Source organism: Mustelus asterias, chromosome 3 (genome assembly GCF_964213995.1).
Source record: "Mustelus asterias chromosome 3, sMusAst1.hap1.1, whole genome shotgun sequence".
Classification (NCBI taxonomy): Eukaryota; Metazoa; Chordata; class Chondrichthyes; order Carcharhiniformes; family Triakidae; genus Mustelus; species Mustelus asterias.
In genome coordinates, this window is record NC_135803.1 from 33,039,097 (window position 1) to 33,059,212 (window position 20,116).

The window sequence follows — 20,116 nt, forward strand, 5'->3', positions numbered from 1 at the left end:
ATTTGTTTACATTTAACTAAAATCAATGAGAACTAGCAAATTCATACCTGATATTGGTCTGGATCCTTTCCTGTAGCACAGCTAAGAATTAAGAGATGGAATGGAAGAATATTCCAGAAAACTAAAAGCCTCTGCACACTTATTCACTTTAATGGTACATTTATATATATATTGTGTTGATAGTTATTAACCTATTTCCTATTCTTTGTTAAATCCAATAAGTACACAGGCTCAGTATTAGTAAATGATACTTTGTCAGACTAGAACGAAGAACACAACAGTCATTATGGAATTTCACATTTTATTGCCATATAGCATTTTCTCCCCATGTGTATTACAGCCTCCCTTCTTCCTTTGAAAAAAATTCTTTGCTTTTGTAATTTTGGGTTCTCAGTCTCCCTACAGGTCACATTTGCAGCCCCCATTCTGCTTACCTACACTTCATGATCAGAATTTGCGTGATCCCTTCCAGACCGTAATCAGGATGTTTGTGCGTGTATTTTCCTAATTTAAAATGTATTCCGGCTTTTTGGTGATTTAAAAAATAAAGGCAGGCTATTTATTATCACACACTTGCCCCGGATGCTTAAAACGCAGTGTCTCAATTACTCATCTCACTCATACTATCACACACACAAAGATCTGGAGGGATGTCGGGGCCTAGAAGGTAGGGATATGTTCGGCACAACTTGTGGGGCCGAAGGGCCTGTTTGTGCTGTAGTTTTTTCTATGTTCTATGTTAGATACAGATGAAGTTAAAGCCATGAGAATAAAAATTGAATTTTTGACTCAGTTTCTACGTCGGTGCAGATCTGATGTTTTCTTGGTCGAGTTGATATTTTAGTTGGGAGTGAAGGATCCTCACAAAGCTGCAAAGCCTTTTGCTGACGAATAGCCAGTAGATTGTTTCTCAGGTGAACTTGGAAATTGGAACAAGTACAGAACTTTGGCTGCATTAAAAGACTTTCCGCTCTGATTGTTCAGCTGTTTGCGATATTTCTGATGTTTCAGATGTTTCTTGTTCTGCTGGATTTGCTTTGTTCAGAGTATTTTAAACCACAATCCCTGAAATTGAGTTTCAGTCACATGACTGCAGGGTAAACACTCTGGGGTCCAGACCACCACGATACAATGGCAGTTGATAATGGTCAATTCACTTTCATCTCTGCCTCAATCTGAGCTTAAATATTCTCCTTTATTCAATATGGCACTCGGAGATCAACAGTTTAGTGATCCCATATTTCTGACATGCTGGCTCATCCTTAAACAACAGGATTTTTAAACTTCACTGGTGGCTGCAAAGTGCCCTTATTCAGGTCCATGTTTAACTAAATATTGGCCACAGAATTAAATACTGTCCACAGTTTAAATGTCCATAGTCACATGTTACGTTGCAGCCTTCTTAACACGTTTTGTGGCCACTTTCAAAGTATGATCTTACAGTCTGTAATATCCAATATCCAAACTTTCCCAAAATCTTTGCCAGTGAAAACAGCATCAATGGTTCCACTTACAAAAATCATTTATGCTTAACCTAGCAAGTAAACATTCCCCCAGCTGAATAATATGAATATACTATTTGTCAACTCATCAGATGTTCTCAAATTTTCCAATGACAAACTATCAGTAATAACATTATATAATTATGAACATACAAATTTGGAGTGGGAATCATTCTCTTAAACCTGCTCCTCCATTCAATAAGATCGTGGCTGATCCAACTGTGGCCACAACACTTTCCTTCTTACCCCCTGTATCCTTTGACCCCCTTGTCAATCAAGAATCTATCTAAATCAGTCTTAAAAACATTCAATGACCCTGCTGCCACCATTCTCTGTGCAAGGGAGTTCCTCAGACTCATAACTCAGTGTGCTCCAGTTTCCTCCCACAGTCCGAGAGACGTGCTGGTTAGGTGCATTGGCCATGCTAAATTCTCCCTCAGTGTACTCGAACGGGCGCCGGAGTGTGACGACCAGGGGATTTTTACAGTAACTTCATTGCAGTGTTAATGTAAGCCTACTTGTGACACTAATAAATAAACTTTACTATCTGACCGAAAACATTTCTCCTCAACTCCGATTAAATGGGAGACCCAATTCATGAAGCTATGAGTAATTGACAAATCTGCATGACGCTGGCCTTAATCATTCTATGGATTATTATGTACTTTCCAGCAGTATAGACGAGCTTTCTTTTGGGATCATATCAAACTATGAGTTTTGCTATCGAGTGAGATGCCGCAATCTATAGTAATGATTTACAATAATGGGATGCATTTATCTGGGTCTTGTTTTGTGCTTGTCATTTCTACTTTTGGAATCCCAAAGTGATTAAATTTGTTTGCATTTATAGCTCCTCGTAGCAAATTACCTTCCTTATGTAGAGGTGTACTAAAGTGTACCAACTGCTGTCATATTCATACAAATGTGTGATATTCTTCAGTAAGGATTGATCATACAACAATAAATCCAGTTTTAAAAAAAAATATGAACTGTCTCCATACTTACATTGTACTGGCGCAAGCAATATTTTAATTTATTTAGTGCCACTGTGCGGTCATCTCCCCAAACCACCAGCTTGGCAATCATTGGGTCATAATGTACAGAGACTTCATCACCTAAAAAGAAAATGAACATCTACCATATCAACGAACATCTACTTTTGAAGATAAAAAAAAGTTACTTCATAGATTTGTTGTCTGCCTGGACTTCAATACCTTGTTTGACTCCAGTTTCAATTCTTGTAAAAGCATCTGCTACTGGCGTTGAAAGATGCAGCAAAGGCCCTGCTCCTGGCATAAAGTTATTACTTGGATCCTCTGCATAAATTCTTGCTTCAAATGCATGACCTTTGACAGTGAGTTCTTCCTGTGTCATAGGAAGCTTCTCTCCAGCTGCCACCTTAAGTTTGAAGAAAAAAAACATTGATTTGTTTTCATTTCATAGGCATGGTTTCAAGTTCCATTATTTATAGGTTCCCCATTTCATACACATCAAATAAAACACTCTGGCAGCATGCAGCACTTGTGTGCAACTTGATGCACACATTGATGGACACATTAAAGGCCGATCATGTCTCCACAGAATTAACTCTTTACCATGTTTAATTTCACTCATCAATACTCCTTGTAGTGGGTATGGTACTGACTGGCAATCTAGGGGTCCAGATTAATGGCAAGTTGTGAAACTCAAATGAATAAATGGCAAGTAGTTCCAATAAGCAGCAATAGTTGCTGTTTTGCACTGTACTCGAACTTTCCCCTGCATGGAGGCAGCTTCAAATTGTTTGTGGAGTTTTCTGAGCCTAGCTTTCCCAGAAATGCAGAGAGCTACAGAATTGAGGGGAGGACGGGACATGGACCCCTTTATGGCACAAGCTATGGTAAGCTTAAAGATCCTGGGTGAATGTTAGTGAATGGGCTGGTGGGTCGTGTGGGTGGTCAAGGAGTAGTTACGGTAGTTAAGGGTAGTCATAGAGAGGTCAGGGGGTCAGTGTGAGTGATCAGGGTGTCAGTTTGAGTGTTAGCCAGGAGCTAGACTGGGTATTTTCTGTATTTCCTGGGTCGTTATTCAGGTAAATACACTGGAACTGTCCAAATTCTGACTCGTGCTCAGTGACATCGAGTACAATACAATGGGGGACAACTTTTATCCCAGACTTTACTTAAGCTGTGAGATAAACCAATTTTTGTAGTATTCCTTCCTTTGTATTCTATTGAACTTTGGATACATTTAAAGTTATTTTGATGTTTATTTAAAAGCCACCTTAAAGTAGGGTGTAACAATTAAACACTAAAGGTAAAAAACGTGTGTGAGATTTATGGCATACAGAACTTGCGACTTCACAATTTATTCTCTCTCTCTTCATGCAACATTCGCATTGTCCATGGGTTGCTAATCATGGCTCTATGATATCACAGTGGGACAAGGAGAAGCAGTTCCCAAGAATGACTACTGCCCATTTAGGACTGAACCGTCCTACCATCCCCCAAAATCCCCTTCAACATTATTGAGCATACAAACTTACAAATTGAGAAATCTGTAGTGGATGTACCGCATTATCAGTTACTGTGCGACACTTCACTGAAATAGCTGCTGGTGAAATGCATATACTGCAACTTGCTCAAGCACAAGCATGCTGTCTGCTTCCCTAACTCTTACATTTTTCCTTCAAGTCCATGTCTTCAGGACGCTATGATGCCTTTTGAGTATCTGATGCCACCAAGCTCACAGCTAATTAAACATTATAAAGAATCTTGCACAATGCTGTCCTGAAAGAACAGTGCTCTTGAGCCACAGAGCAACAGTGAACTGGAAACCTTTAGATATTTTATAATCTGTTCAGGTACATTAATATAGCTGTGGTTTGAGACCAAACCATTTGACGATTATTTTCCTCAGTTTTGCTGTAGTCATGACCTACAGGTCCAAGCCTAATAGAACATGAACCATGGGAAACAACTGTTCTCACCCACCCGAAGCTGCCATTCAACAAGATCAGTTCCAGTTATCATCTCAGTGACCGGGTGCTCCACCTGCAGTCTTGTGTTCATTTCCATGAAATAAAAATTATGCTGAGAGTCCATGATAAATTCCACTGTCCCTGAAAACAAAATCAATGATTAGATTGCAAATTCAGAGATCTTCAATACATCTCAACATTTGATTTTGGCCACCCTTGCAGTGCAGAATCATGACAGCACAGGCATGTAGCTTGTTTGATTAGGCAAATGATTCATCATTCTATTCAGCACAAACTACTCATCTGCAAAGTAGCACTGCACCGGCATCTAGATTCACATTCACATGAAGATGTGAATCTCCATTTTCCACAAGTACACCAATGCCAATTTGTAGGAATGTTAGAGGTAAATAAAAAAACAGATGCAAAACAAGATTTGTAAATCATCAAATTGAAAGAAAGATTACCTAGAAAGGCTGCTAAAAATATTTTCTTTAAGGAGCATAACATCAAAGATACACTCATAGAAGTAATTAGGTCACTATTTAGACTACAGAAAATACAACTGACAGTTGAAATTCAAAAGTATGAGCACATAACACTTGTGCAGAAACTGAAAAAAGTAAGAACTGTTACTGGTTCAAAAATTGTATCAATCAAATGAATGAAAAGGAACAGATACATCCAAGAGTTCCTCAATGGATAACATCACCCGAAGTCATCCATTGTATTGAGGAAACTATTGATGAATGCACAATCGCATGGAAGAACCATTAAAGGGAATTACTAAAAGAATAAAACAAAAATATCATGACTGGGACTCATCTGACATATTTTCCCATTTAGTTGCTTTCCCTTTTAAGTAAAAGAAATCTCGCTCATTGGGGAGTGTTGTTAAATATATACAGCAGACCCAGACCAAAATGTTTTTGTTGGGAACTATCCATAAATTGTGAGACAGTGAGAACATTTGGCAAGATTTTTCTTTTATTTATTCATTTATGGTATGTGGGTGTTGCTGGCTAGGCCAGCATTTACTGCCCATCTTTAGTTGCCCAAGAAGGTAGTGGTGAGCTACCTTCTTGAACTGCTGCAGTCCCTGGCGTATAGATGCACCCTCAATGCCATTAAGGAGGGAGTTCCAAGATTTTGAACCAATGATAGTGAAGGAATGGTGATATATTTCCAAATTAGGATGGCGAGTGACTTGGAGAGGAACTTCCACATGGTGGTGTTCCCAGGTATCTGCTGACCTTGCCTTTTTAGATGGTAGCAGCTGTGGGTTTGGAAGGTGCTATTTAAGGAGCCTTAGTTCCTGCAGTGTCTCTTGTAAAGGTACACACTGCTGCCACTGTGCATCGGTTATGGAGAAAGTGAATGTTTGTGGATGGAGTGCCAATTAAGTGGGCTCCTCTGTCCTGGATGATGTTGAGCTTCTTCAGTGTTGTTGGAGCTGCACTCATCCAGGCATTACTTGGGACATTACAGTCTGTCAGGGGAGCAGTTCACGAAGTGACACAGTAAGGAGTTACTTTACATATCTCAGAAAAACATATGGTTTTTCATAACATGACAGTGCATGATGAGGCTTTTATCTAAAATAAGCTGGCTCAGCTGATATCAAACACATTTTACAGGTCACATTATTATCGACAGTTTCAGTTTCCATTTAATGCAAACCCAGCTGTGAAGCCAGTAGTAGCAAGGTCACCATATTCCTATATTAAGATTGCAGAATTAGGTTCATTTTCTGGGATAATTACTGCTGTTTCTGAAATGGCGGAGGGAGGGAGGGGTTCAAAGACCAGATGAGAGATAAATTTTGAACTTCTTTGAACCTCCAAGAAGAGGTACAACATGAATTCTTAGTGGTTTACATTTGATATGATTAAAAATAGCAATAATAAACAGAATTACAAAAGTGGAAATAATGTACATTATAATAAAATGTTTTCAATACAAGTATTTCTAACTAAAAGGATTTTGATTGGAAAATCAAGGCAAGGTGAGGGGAGCATGCATGACACCATGTAATTCCTTTTGAAAAGAGTATAGGATGAAGCAAAATATATTAGAAAATGGTGATTAAATGATATTCACAAGTAATGCAGAGCTTAAAAAACCTATAATTTGAAAAGAAAAGAAAGGTTGAGGGAAGTAAAGATTCCACAGCTTTGTGGTCTTGAAAGAATGAGTTAGAGTAGAAAATTGTGTCCCAAAATGTGTCTTTTCATCAAACTGGGATGCAAGGAACAAAATTAAACCCAATGACATGTTTGGAATTGATGCGAGCAAGGAAACAAAGTTCAGAGGCACTGACCACAACAGTCTAGATTAAAAAGACAAGATACTTTTTATCGAGAGATAACTTGGAAGTGAAAGAGGGACGAGCCATCAGAAGACCAGATTTTCCATGTATTCTGTCCAGGAATGCAAGAAAGTGCAAGAAACAGCCTCCCAAGGCGTGGAAACAATATTCTAATTCTTGATTAACCGGACTTCATAGCATCACACTTTAACTTAAAATTTTTGAATAATGGAAGAATATCAAACTTTTCTACTTACTTCACCTGATTTTTCTTTTAGGAGTTAGTTACTGATATTTAAACTCATTTGGTTCATCAGCTAACCAGCGTGGATGACTTAGCTTCAGATGCTCCTATTTATGATATTTTTATACTGTCATTGAAGCTTTACAGAGTGACATCAGAGAATTCTACAGCAAATTTTAAAAACTAAGCTTTTCTTTGTCCTATCAAACTTGCATTTTTTTAAAAATTCGTAAGTGACAACAACAACAACATGCATTTATATAGTGTCTTTAAGGTAGCAGAATATCTCAGGGCATTTCAGGGAGGGAATCCAAAAACTTACTGTCTAAGCAGCTAAAGACAACTTCCAATGTGCAGCGTTGGAAATGCGCAAGAGTCTAAAATTGGAGAAGCACGGAGTCTAGAATTGGAGTGCTGCAGTATTGGAGATGGGAACAGAGATAGGGAGGGACAAGGCCATGGAGGAATGAGATGACAAGAATGAAAATTATAAATTCAACATGTTGCCTGACTGGGAGCCAATGAACAGGGAGCACGGCGCGAGGTCAGTGAACACGGAGCATGGCGCGAGTTAGGATACGGGCAACAGAAGTTTGGTTGAGCTGAAGCTTACAGAAGGTGGTAGGTGGCAAAGACAGCAATGGAATAATCTGAAAAAGATCAGAAAATGCTGGATAAAATCAGCAGGTTTGGCAGCATCCAACAGTGTTTCTCTCTTCACAGATACTGCTAGCCCCACTGAGAGCGTATCCAGCATTTCTGTTTTCATTTCAGATTTCCAGTATCCGCAGTATTTGCTTTATTTGAGTGGAATAATCTAACCTGGAGGTCAGAAAAAAACAAGATTGAGGATTTCAGCTGAGGTAGTGACGAACATGGGTGATATTACAGAAATGGAAGCAAGTGATCTGGGTGATAGAGAGAAGAACAGCATCAGTATCGTGACATTATTTGTTATTTTCAATTACTGGAAACTCAAGGAACAGAACGCATTGAAGTACAAATACAAAGTACTACAGAATGGGGTAATGCAGATTCTGTCCTCCTGTCATGTTCCTCTGTTAAAACCATCACACTCCCTCTCACCCTGGTCATTACCCCCATCATAGCCATTCCCTTAAGTCCATGGAGTGTAAATACAAATCTTTATGGCAGACAATTGGTTTAGCCATTCATCACCAAATCTTGCTCTACTGGGTGTTGCCAGAAGTGCTTATTATTCTAACAGCATCCCGGAACACAATATCACCTCCAACTTCTCTTTACCATTACAAACCATCTTCTTAAACCCACGCCGCCTTTTTCATCCTCACCTCCAACAGTAACTGTGAGGATTTCATGGACTCTTTGCTAGTAAGATTGGGACAATCTGATCAGCTGTCTCTCCTATGTCACCTGGTTAAATTTCCCCGAAAATTCCACCTTGTCCTGGTCTACACTTGTATTTTGTTCCAGTTTCTCTCCTATCTCTCTTATGCCCTCTCTGATCTTGTCCTTGAGACCCACTTCCTGCTTCTGAAGCCCTATGCCCACTATACTGCTGACCACCCAACCGCACCTTCTGGCCACCATGTTAATTGATATCAATGGTTCCCTCTCCCCTTCAAATCTACTATCATCAACCTTCGCCTCAACAAACCCATCTCTGACCGCTCGATTCTTGATTCTCGATTCTTATCTTGAAGCTACCGTCTTGAATGTGCTGTCACTTCCCAAAGCCCTGACTGCTTTCTCTGGAACATGTTTAAATCATTTCAATTAGATTTCTGTTCCTGCCACAGTACTGAATGGGTCTTTACCAAACTCACAATTTACATCCTATGTGATTGTGATCGTGGTAAACCTTATTTTTCTTGACCTGTCAGTAGGTTCAGAGATGGTTGACCACACGTTCATCTTCTGTCTTCCAGTTGGGCAGGACTTCACTCAGCTGGTTCCATTCTTATCTGTCCAGCACTAGCAAGAGAGTCACCTGCAGAACAGTTCCCATGACCCACATTCATTTACCCTAAACTTAAAGCTCCAGTCCCAAAACAAAATAACCTGATCAACTACAAGATACAGTTCCAATACATATGAATCAAATAAACCTCACAATTGCAACAATCTCTCTGGCAACTCTTTGAAGATCATAAGAACAAGGAACAGGAGTAGGCCATCTGGCCCCTCGAGCCCGCTCCGCCATTCAATAAGATCATGGCTGATCTTTTTGTGGACTCAGCTCCACTTACCCGCCCACTCACCATAATCCTTAATTCCTTTACTGTTCAAAAATTTATCTATCCTTGCCTTAAAAATATTCAATGAGGTAGCCTCAGCTGCTTCACTGGGCAGGGAATTCCACAGATTCACAACCCTTTGGGCGAAATCAACTCAGTCCTAAATCTGCTTGCCCTTATTTTGAGGCCATGTCCCCTAGTTCTAGTTACACCTGCCAGTGGAAACAACTTCCCTGCTTCTATCTTATCTAGTCCCTTCATAATCTTATATGTTTCTATAAGATCTCCATTCATTCTTCTGAATTCCAATGAGTATAGCCTCAGTCTACTCAATCTCTCCTCATAAGCCAACCCTCTCAACTCTGGAATCAACCTAGTGAATGTCCTCTGCACCCCCTCCAGTGCCAGTATATCCTTTCTCAAGGAAGGAGACCAAAACTGTACACAGTACTCCAGGTGTGGCCTCACCAGCACCTTATACAGCTGCAACATAACCTCGCTGTTTTTAAACTCCATCCCTCTAGCAATGAAGGACAAAATTCCATTTGCCTTTTAAATTACCTGCTGCACTTGCAAAACAACTCCTTGTGATTCTTGCACAAGGACACCCAGGTCCCTCTGCACAGCAGCATGCTGCAATTTTTTACCACTTAAATAATAGTCCATTTTGCTGTTATTCCTACCAAAATGGATGACCTCACATTTACCAACATTGTACTCCATCTGCCAGACCCTCGCCCACTCACTTAGATTATCTATATCCCTTTGCAGACTTTCAGCGTCCTCTGCACACTTTGCTCTGACACTCATCTTAGTGTCATCTGCGAATTTTGACACACTACACTTGGTCCCCAACTCCAAATCATCTATGCAAATCGTAAACAATTGTGGTCCCAACACTGATCCCTGAGACACACCACTAGTCACTGATCGCCAACCAGAAAAACACCAATTTACCCCCACTCTTTGCTTTCTGTTAGTTAACCAATCCTCTATCCATGCTAATACATTACCTGTAACACCGTGCACCTTTATCTTATGCAGCAGTCTTTGGTGCGGCACCTTGTCAAATGCCTTCTGGAATTCCAGATACACTACACCCACAGGTTCCCCATTATCTACTGCGCATGTAATGTTCTCAAAGAATTCCACCAAATTAGTCAAACATGACTTGCCCTTCATGAAGCCATGCTGCGTCTTACCAATGGAACAATTTATATCCAGATGTCTCGCTATTTCTTCCTTGATGATAGATTCAAGCATTTTCCCTACTGCAGAAGTTAAGCTAACCGGCCTATAGTTACCCACCTTTTGTCTACCTTCTTTTTTAAACAGTGGCGTCAGATTTGCTGTTTTCCAATCTGCAGGAACCACCCCAGAGTCCGACGAATTTTGGTAAATTACCGCTAGTGCATTTGCAATTTGCCCGCCATCTCTTTTCGTACCCTGGGATGCATTCCATCAGGACCAGGAGACTTGTCTACCTTTAGCCCCATTAGCTTGCCCAGCACACACACTTTTGTGATAATGATAATCAGCCTGAATATTCAGAACTTCGGTCGGGTATTAGATCCCAAGATGAGCTTCAGATTTCATATCAATACCAAGATTTTTATGATAAACGTTCATTGACCTGAAAAGTTGGGGAGGATTTTACTGGCCCACATGTAGCAGGAACATGATGACAGTGGGGTTAAAGATGGAGGAGCTGTGTCAGATTGGTTCCCTGATCATGTCCCACCATTGGGGAATTTTACCAACAGTGGGACTGAAGGGATTTCTGCTACAAGGAGGCGAGAAGCAAATTTAAATGTTGAAATGCCTTATTCAGGGTCATTTTATCAGGCTGTCAGCAATTTTCCAATAGCAAATCAAGCCCCTCCAGCCAACAACTCGGTGGTTGGGGTGGGTAGTTTTTAAGAATATCTTTATTCAAACAGGGGGCTGTGGGCAGGGAAGGCATTCCCAGGGACCCAACAATTATCTCAGATGGGTTTCCCCACCAGCAATCTGAATGGATCGACAGATCTCGGGGGCTAGCGGTCATCCTAAACTGGACAACAACATCAGAGGCAGTTTATTCACAAGCTGCCACCCATAAAAGGGGAAGTTCTGCAGGCCGGGCTAGCATGAGTTCGACCTACTTGGAAAAGTTCTTCCCAGTAACTCATCCAACTCTGTAATATTCTGATTCTGTCCCTCTCTCAGTTTATTTGCTGCTGAAACTCATCCAAACTTTTGCTCCCTCTACATTGGACTTTTCCAATGCTAGTCTGGCTAGTCTCCTATCTTCCACCCTCCATAAACTGGGGTTCATTCAGAACTCCACTGCCTGTACACTAATTCATACCAAGATTGCCGCTGTAATTGTTGGCCTCCTAGAGTGGCAATGCCTTGATTTTGAAAGTCCCATTCTTGTGCTTGTCCCCTTAATCACCTCCTGCGCTACAACCCTCTGAGGTATCTTCACTCTTCCAATTCTGGCCCCTTGCACATGTCCTATTTCAATAACTCCACTGCTGCTGTCCTTGCTTTCAGTTTTGGAATTCCCTCCTTAAGCCTCTCTTTTACTCTTTACTCCACTCCTTCAAACATACCTCTTTGACCAAGTTTCTGTTCTAATATCTCCTTATGTGGTTCGGTGGCAAAATTTGTTTGGCAACAGCCCTGTGCAGCACTTTTAGATGTTTTATTATGTTTAAAGCGCTATATAAATACAAGAGGCTGCTGTTGGTAACGTTCCTCCCTGCTCAGCTCCTATTTGCACTGCGCTCCTATAAACAGAAGAACATCAAATTAGAAGTTTCCACTGACTAATTCTTGCCTTTCGGCAGCTGATCCAGAATGGTATCAGCAATGTTAGGGGAGCAGGCTGCCTACACCACCTTCCCGGCTCTCAATTGTATCCCTATAGACTCTAGACTTCTTTAGGTCAACGAGGATCCAATCCTTTTTGTAAAATGGTGAGTGTTTACTTACCAGCTCCTACATAACTAACAGCTTTAGCAGCTTGGACTGCAGCTTCGCCAAGTCTTCTCCTCACCTCTTGGCTAATTCCAGGCTACAATTGGAAAGGAGCAAGTCCAAGAAAAATTATTTACATTTTGAAACCAAAGGATGCTTAAAGAACAAAAAAAAAACTTTGCTTCAAGAGTCGTTTATTAAAATTTAAATGTAGGTATGGTAGTACAGTTGCTATGCTACTGGATGAATAGTTCAGAGTCTGAGCCTAATAACCCAGCTAACACAAGTTCAAATCCCACCGTGGCAGTTTGAAAATTTGAATCCAGTTTAAAAAGAAATCTGGAAGTAAAGAAAAGACCGCGCTCAGTAAAAGTTGCAAAAATTTAACTGGTTCACAAATAATCTTTCGCTTGAACCGGTTGGTCACTGCAATCCCATAGCAAGATAGTTGACTGTTAGTTGCCCTTTGAAATTGCTGAGCAAATCACCAAGACACATCAAACCAATGAACACTTCATGAGGAAGGCCCACATCCACCTTCATGTTGCAGGTAGGGACGGGCAATAAATGCTGACCTTTCCAGCAATACCATCATTAGGAGAGTGAATTTTAAAAAGATCATCATCAATCACTTTAGGAAATAGTATTTTGAAATACAGAAACATCTGAATCCCAATAAGGCCATAGTGAGTTTTAAAGAATTTCTATGCACGATTTGCACAAAAGATCCTATGCATTTAAAACCAAATTACAGGACTAACTTTTTCAGTCTTTACATATTGTTTTTGAGGGTGTAGCTCCTTTTAGGCTATAATGATCTTCCTACCTGAAAATTTTCATGGCAATCATGACTAATCCTGTGTCTCCATTAAGATCATTCATTTACTGGTTGTTGGGAGGTATTTCCGAGTGAACCTCTCATTTCTCCACCCTCCAGAGTAAGCAACTGGTTTCCCCAATTCACTCACTACATGGATATTAGTAAATCTGTATCCCATATTTCATAATACCTGATCACTCTATACATGTTTTTCATACACAAGATTCACTCAGAAATTACATCATACCTATGATGTACAATACACCAGAGAAAAGTGAGTGGGTCAGGTTATAGAGTATAAAGTTTCATCAGTGACGCACATGTATTTAATTAATGCAGGAGAATTTATTAGGGAAGTCAAAGACAGGGAGATTGATTTCAACACTTTGAAGTGTAACAACCTAACACAATAAGAGGGCAAGTTGCATGGGCACTAACTATAAGGTAGAGACTAAATATAGGGGTTCCCTCTCTCCAGAATTCCATACATTGGAAGCAAAGGGATTTCTTATGGAATCCACAGAGGAGAGGATTCGACCATTGGGTGTGCATCTGGATCATGTATGGAATACTTATTATTTGTAAAAGTGCATTAAAAAAATACAATTGAAATGCAGCATCAGATATATAAATACATGCTAAAGAAAGTCATTGGAGCAGAGTTTCAGCTTAGATACAACAGTGAATCCGGATGCAAAAAATAGTTTTATCATAAAAAGCAAGCAGTTTAATTAGTGTTTAGTCCACAAACTATAAATAACCCAATTTTAAATACTGAAAATGGCTTTAGAAATTATACTGAACAATTTGCTACTTATGCTGGTGTTCAATACCAGTTTCTTGGAAATTATTAAAAATATATAGCTTGCACCCTAAAAAAGTAATTAATTTTTAGAATGTCCTCAAAAGCCCACTAAATGAATGCAATTTGTGGTAACTCCCATTGATTAATTCAATCTGGGACTGTGGTTGGTTTTGAGTTGGGTGCGGCTTCATATGCAAACAATTGTGGAAACTTGATTTGTGTGAACATAATCTGCATTTAAAATTTTGCAATCTTTTGTGCTGGTTAGTTAGTCTTTGGGTGAATTGTGCCGAAAGAAATCAGCATAATATAGTGGGAACTCCCACTTATTAAATTTAAACCGCCCAGATGCAAATTTCCACATGTTGAAATGATTTACCCCTGGTGCTTCTTCAATAATTTTCTGATGTCTTCTTTGTACGCTGCAGTCTCTCTCAAACAAATAAACAGCATTGCCATACTGGTCTCCAAACACTTGCACTTCTACATGTCTAAAACAAAAAACAGGAGTCTTTGAAACAGCAGAACAAGAAAGGAAGCAACAGAATCAGGTATATCTCACTAAATCTTCTCCCTAAATCTTATACTAGTTATTAGCTGTTGATGATGGTGGCATTTTACCAAGCTGATGAAATAGGGCAGCATGGTGGCACAGGGGTCAGCACTGCTGCCTCACAGCACTAGGGACCCGGGTTCAATTTCGGCCTTGGGTGACTGCCTGCGTGGAGCTTGCAGGTTCTCCCAGTGTCTGCGTGGGCTTCCTCCGGATGCTCCAGTTTCCCCCCACATTCCAAAGATGTGCAGGTTAGGTTGATAGGCCATGCTGAATTTGGCCTTAGTGTCCAGAGATATATAGGTTAGGGGGATTAGCAGGGTCAATATGTGGGGTTACGGGGTAAACCTGGGAAGAGTCAGCACAGACTTGATGGGTCGAAAGGCCTCCTGCACTGTAGGGATTCTATGATTCTATAAATAGTATGCAAATCATATTTAAAATACTGAACTTGGATAGTACTGGATCATTTATGACTTTCAGAATTATGAAATTTAACTCAAGATAAATAAAAAAGTGCATAATTTCAGATTCGAAGCCCCATACCTGGGATTGTCTACAAACTTTTCTATCAGCATAACATCATCATTGAAGGACTTCCTTGCTTCTCTGCGTGCAGATTCCAGTTGTTCAAGGAAATCAGCCTTTGTTTGAGAAATGCGCATACCCTAAGCACAAATATAGAAGAAATTAATTCAAATTATGAATCTGTGATACAACAGCAATGAGGTGTAGTTTCAGGATTCCATATGAAATTAGAAATGGGATGATCTAAAAATTAAATTTCTCCATGAACATCGTAAGATATTGCAATTTTGCAGGTTGTCCCATATTCTTTTGATATGCAGCCTCCACACAACAGATGATACCTTAGTGACATATGCTTTTCCTAAATCCCATATGCATACATGTAATTAATACCTTAATACTTCAGATATAAAGTGTTGGATGTAGAGCCCAATTTTCCTTGACCTAACGTACCTGTTTCCAGGAAGTCAAGGAGAAGAAAAAGGGAGAAAGGATGTGGAATTGCTATATTTCCACCAATGTTCCCTTTAAACTGTGCAGAGGGAGAGGGCAGTAATAGGAAGGTCATGGAGGGAGGGAGCACTAGGGGGTGATGAAGTCAGCCCTTGAAGACAAGGACTCCCGATCAGGAAAGGAAGCCAGTGAGAGAGGCACCCCTGTCAATGTTGAAATCGTGCTGCAATACAGCACATGTTTTAAGTCGGTAATCACGAGCAGCTGTCCCCAATTGGGAACCTATGAGGGCTTTCATTACAAGAATATATAAAAAATAAACTTCATAGTAGGAGTTGGAGGAAATTTGAAGAGTCGGTGTCTTTATTCTGCAGGTTTCGAAATAAATCTGTTTAAAGATACAGGCTGGCTTCAGACTCATTCTTTCCTCAAAGCGGAATTATCAACCTGTAAAATCCTTTCAACACACCAATGGCAGGCAGTAGGAGCAGGAGAGACTCCTGGTCAGCCAGGCTCAGTGTGGAGTGGTGCCCCATAAGCTATAAGCCTCTGGTGACATGCTGACCACCTGCTCCAGGTAAAAGTCGCTATGGAATCAGATGAATGTCTGCCTTGTGCACCACTAGGTGCAGGAAGGAAAACAAGCAAAAAAAATCCCATTCCGCCCGAGGTCTGAGCAGGGTTATCCACTGGGCTTCTCCGCTCCCCATGTCCTGGACCTGCTCCTACCCGCCACAAAGTTAAGGCTGGGCAGGAAGTGACCCTTAAGTAGTCAGTAATTGGCCTCTGCAGGGCCTCCGTGGCACAATGTGGGCGAGGCCGCCCCAGATCCCACCAGCCGCCTGTAATATTTCAGATAGATCGCAGTCAGGTGGGTGGGCTGTGGTAAGACCACCCAAGAAACTTTATTGACCGCCACTACCTACAAATTAGCCGGCTGGGGCCTGTAAAATACCATTCCATGATTTATTATTCTGTGGTTTTAATTTACCTAAAAACAGTGCTCCAAACTGTTCTCCTCTGTCCCATTTAATATCTCATATACCTCTATTCAAAGCTGATCATGTTGATGTTTTTGAATTTTTCCTAATAACTTGCCCTTTCCACACTAGAGATCAGTATTTCATGCACTGCTTCCAGAACTAGTTTTCTTCCGTGCCTCAGTGACAAGAATTGAATGTAATATTCAGCTTCATGAGGACTAGCTTAGAGTGCTCTTTTTAATTGAGCAATATATCTGAAATTGCATTTGATGCTCTTGAACAACTGGACACCGTTAAAAGCACTGTCGATTCTCATTCCCAGATTTCTTTCAGGGTTCAACATCATATGTTATATCTGCCATTTTAACTTCAATGTGTAACACTTTGCTTCTATCTAACCCTTGTGTAAATTGAACCTAAATCTCATCTAATTTACTCTTGTAAATAATCAGGAAATTTTGTCCCAACTTTGGCAGTAAGAGACCCACGGGCAGCGGTCTATTTCCAACACCAATTACATTTTATTGTGCGTTCTTTACATTTATTTCTGCAGAACCCAGTATGGGTATCTGGAAGGATGTGGAATGAAGAGTAATGGTACACCCCAGCTTTCTTACATAAAATAACTTATTTTAAACAAAACACAGTATGACAGTCACAAACACAGGTGGTATTGTTTTCAGTTTCTCTTGTGAATCAGACTCTGAGTGTTTCATAACTGATGCGGGTCAGCTTCACACAAGGAAAAAAAGTCAGACGTCTAGACACTTTATTACAGGTAATCAATATAAGCAAATTGCTACGGATGCTGAAATCTGAAACCAAGAGAGAAATTGCTGGAAAATCTCAGCAGGTCTGGCAGCATCTGCCAGGAGAGAAAAGAGCTGACGTTTCGAGCCCAGGTTACCCTTTCTCAAAGCTAAAAGGCATAAAAAGATGCCTTTTAGCTTTGACAAAGGGTAACCTAGACTCGAAACGTCAGCTCTTTTCTCTCCTTACAGATGCTGCCAGACCTGCTGACGTTTTCCAGCGTTTTCTCTTTTGGTAATCAATAGAAATGTTTAGGGCAATGAGCATCTGAATGACACCAACTTGGCTGCCATCAATGGTTGTAACTGTATTAATGGTAACAGTTGCAAACTGGAACACACGGTATGAAAACACAAAACAGAAAATATCCGTGCTCCCCGAAGACAAATAGAATACATGAGCCCAGTTTGGTGTCAATATATCCAAATGATTAAAATCTGATGAATTTATTCTGAAGTTCATGCAACAGTGACAGCAGGAACTATAAGTCCATAAACTTTTATCTTACTTCTTCAGTCCCTGGCCTGAAGGCAGGTCCGATCCACATCACCACAATATCCACCACGGGTAGGGCCCTTATTTATTTATGTGCAATAACAAAAGACTATGGGGGTAAGTCCTGCATTAACCCCAGCTGGATCAAACCCCGTGCTGTTGGCACCAGTCTGATCCACACCAGTTGTCCAACCAACTGAGCCAACAATTAGTGATGGCAGAGGCTCCAATTTTATTTTCATCACTCGGCTAACTAGGAATCTCTCTCCCTCTTCGTGCCTGCCACTGGTGTATGTTGGAAGAATTTACACATTGATACCTCAATCTGTTTGGTTAAGTTATCACCTCACCTTCCTTGGCCATCAAGTCCTGGAGTGGGACTTGAACGCAGACCTTCTGACTCAGAGACAGGGCACTACCTACTGTGCCACAAGACCTCTTACATTTCTAGTATAAGATGAATAATAACTGATGGTGAGTTATGAAGGAGAAGGGAATGGGTCAAAATAAAGTATGAAGATAATTGTCACTCATCTCAATTTTTAAAAGTATGGAATAAACTGGTAACAAGATAGGGCCTCAGCATAGAAATTAGTTATCAGTCACATAACCAATGATGTACAGACAACCTATACCCCAAACAAGGAGGCCCAAAGCTCACCCAAAATTGGGGCTCAGGACTTGGGTGAACGGAGAGAGAGAGAGAGCTTGCCTGTTTGACAAGGGGAGTGTTAACCATGGTCTCTCACTCCTGCCCTTCCTGGCACTACAAGTTTTTAAAATTGTTTTTCTAAATGTACATTCAGGCGACATACACCTGCTGGGCTGCTTCAGCAGCAGAAAAATATAAGCCTGTGCTGGGCAACCCAATTTGGCATAGTAGGCCCCTCATTAACATTTGCCCCTCATCTAACACCTGTTTTAGGGAGCCAGCAGAAACATCTGAAAAAAGGCCCTGAGGGGTTTAGCTGTGGCTCGAGCAGATGTACAGATGAGCTGCTGCCCCTTGCATTGCTAAATTAGTCATCACTGCACCACTTTCACAAGAGAAATAAAGACAATTGCATATCAATTTCTACTGCCTTTTGTCATTTTTTATCCCAATGAATTTCCCCCCAAAGATGTGGCGGGTGGTTTTCCCACCTCAGCATGCCTGGTGTGGATCGCGTCGATCTGGGAAAATAGTGTGCAGGCCTATTGCACCACGCCTGAAGGCTGGTAGATTCCACGTACTGGGAGCTAAAAGGGCTATGCTTATTTAAATGCTACTTTAAATATGCAAATCGGCCTTGCGCCCTTTCTGGGTGTGATCTGGTTCGCACCATTAGAAAGGGGTCAGGAGGATTGCAAACCATTTCTTGCCGGCACAAAACCTATTTTTAAGCCCGCACACTATTCTCCGGAATCAGTGCGGTGAGCTGGGAAAATCAGCCCTTTGACTTTTTTGGGGAAAATTCCACCCGTGGTTTATAGTGACCAGTAAACTGCACAAGGGGAAATAAATAAATTTTATCAAAATAGTTTTTCTTATATCCAAATATTATTCCCTATAACTTTTCATTTGGATTTCCAGCAAACAGCCTGTGAATTCGCCATCAGTATCTGCGTTGTATGAAAGTAAAATAAAGTAATACCGTGCCTATTTTATTCATGCAAGTTGACAACATCTTACCTTGCCACCTCCACCCCGAACTGCTTTTATCATCACGGGATAACCAATTCTACTGGCCTCCTCCATTAATTGTTGATCAGATTGTTCATCACCATGGTAACCTTTGACTACAGGCACCCCAGCAGCTGACATAATGGTCTTCGATGTGCTGGTTAAAAATAATAAGACAAACACAAATACATTACGTTTATAGGTTTCTCAATGCTTTTCAATATGGCTGTAATCTTAAAAAAACAAATACAATTAACATGCTACGAAAGTTTTTTGCAAAGAAGAATGCTAGGTAAAGCAGAATGGATTTGATTTAATTTGATTTGATTTATTATTGTCACATGTATTAACATAGTGAAAAGTATTGTTTCTTGCGCGCTATACAGACAAAGCATACCATTCATAGAGAAGGAAACGAGAGTGCACAGAATGTAGTGTTACAGTCATAGCTAGGGTGTAGAGAAAGGTCAACTTAATGCAAGATAAGTCCATTCAAAAGTCTGACAGCAGCAGAGAAAATGCTGTTCTTGAGTCGGTTGGTACGTGACCTCAGACTTTTGTATCTTTTTCCCCGAAGGAAGGTGGAAGAGAGGGCATACCTTTAAGACTTGATTAGCTGTAAAGACTCACATTCCAATCATTATTCATGTAAATTGAGTTTGTGTCTTTGTATGCCCTGTTTGTGATCAGAACTCCCACCCACCTGACGAAGGAACAGCCAGTTCCGAAAGCTAGTGGCGTTTGCTACAAATAAACCCGTTGGACTTTAACCTGGTGTTGTGAGACTTCTTACCGTCTTTCCAATACAGA

General features: G+C 40.6%; 1 protein-coding gene across 3 annotated transcripts in view; it reads right to left on the reverse strand.

Moving 5' to 3' along the window:
- The window catches only part of mccc1 (methylcrotonyl-CoA carboxylase subunit), a 50,739-nt gene that overhangs the window by 17,049 nt on the left and 13,574 nt on the right, over window positions 1-20,116 (reverse strand). For all 3 annotated transcript variants that reach the window (XM_078206998.1, XM_078207005.1, XM_078207013.1), the window contains exons 6-12: window positions 19,316-19,463; window positions 14,921-15,042; window positions 14,201-14,312; window positions 12,212-12,293; window positions 4,475-4,602; window positions 2,717-2,900; window positions 2,508-2,617 (exon numbers count right to left, since the gene is read on the reverse strand). In XM_078206998.1, the coding sequence (XP_078063124.1) occupies window positions 2,508-2,617; window positions 2,717-2,900; window positions 4,475-4,602; window positions 12,212-12,293; window positions 14,201-14,312; window positions 14,921-15,042; window positions 19,316-19,463 (886 nt within the window). The remainder of the gene's footprint in view (window positions 1-2,507; window positions 2,618-2,716; window positions 2,901-4,474; window positions 4,603-12,211; window positions 12,294-14,200; window positions 14,313-14,920; window positions 15,043-19,315; window positions 19,464-20,116) is intronic.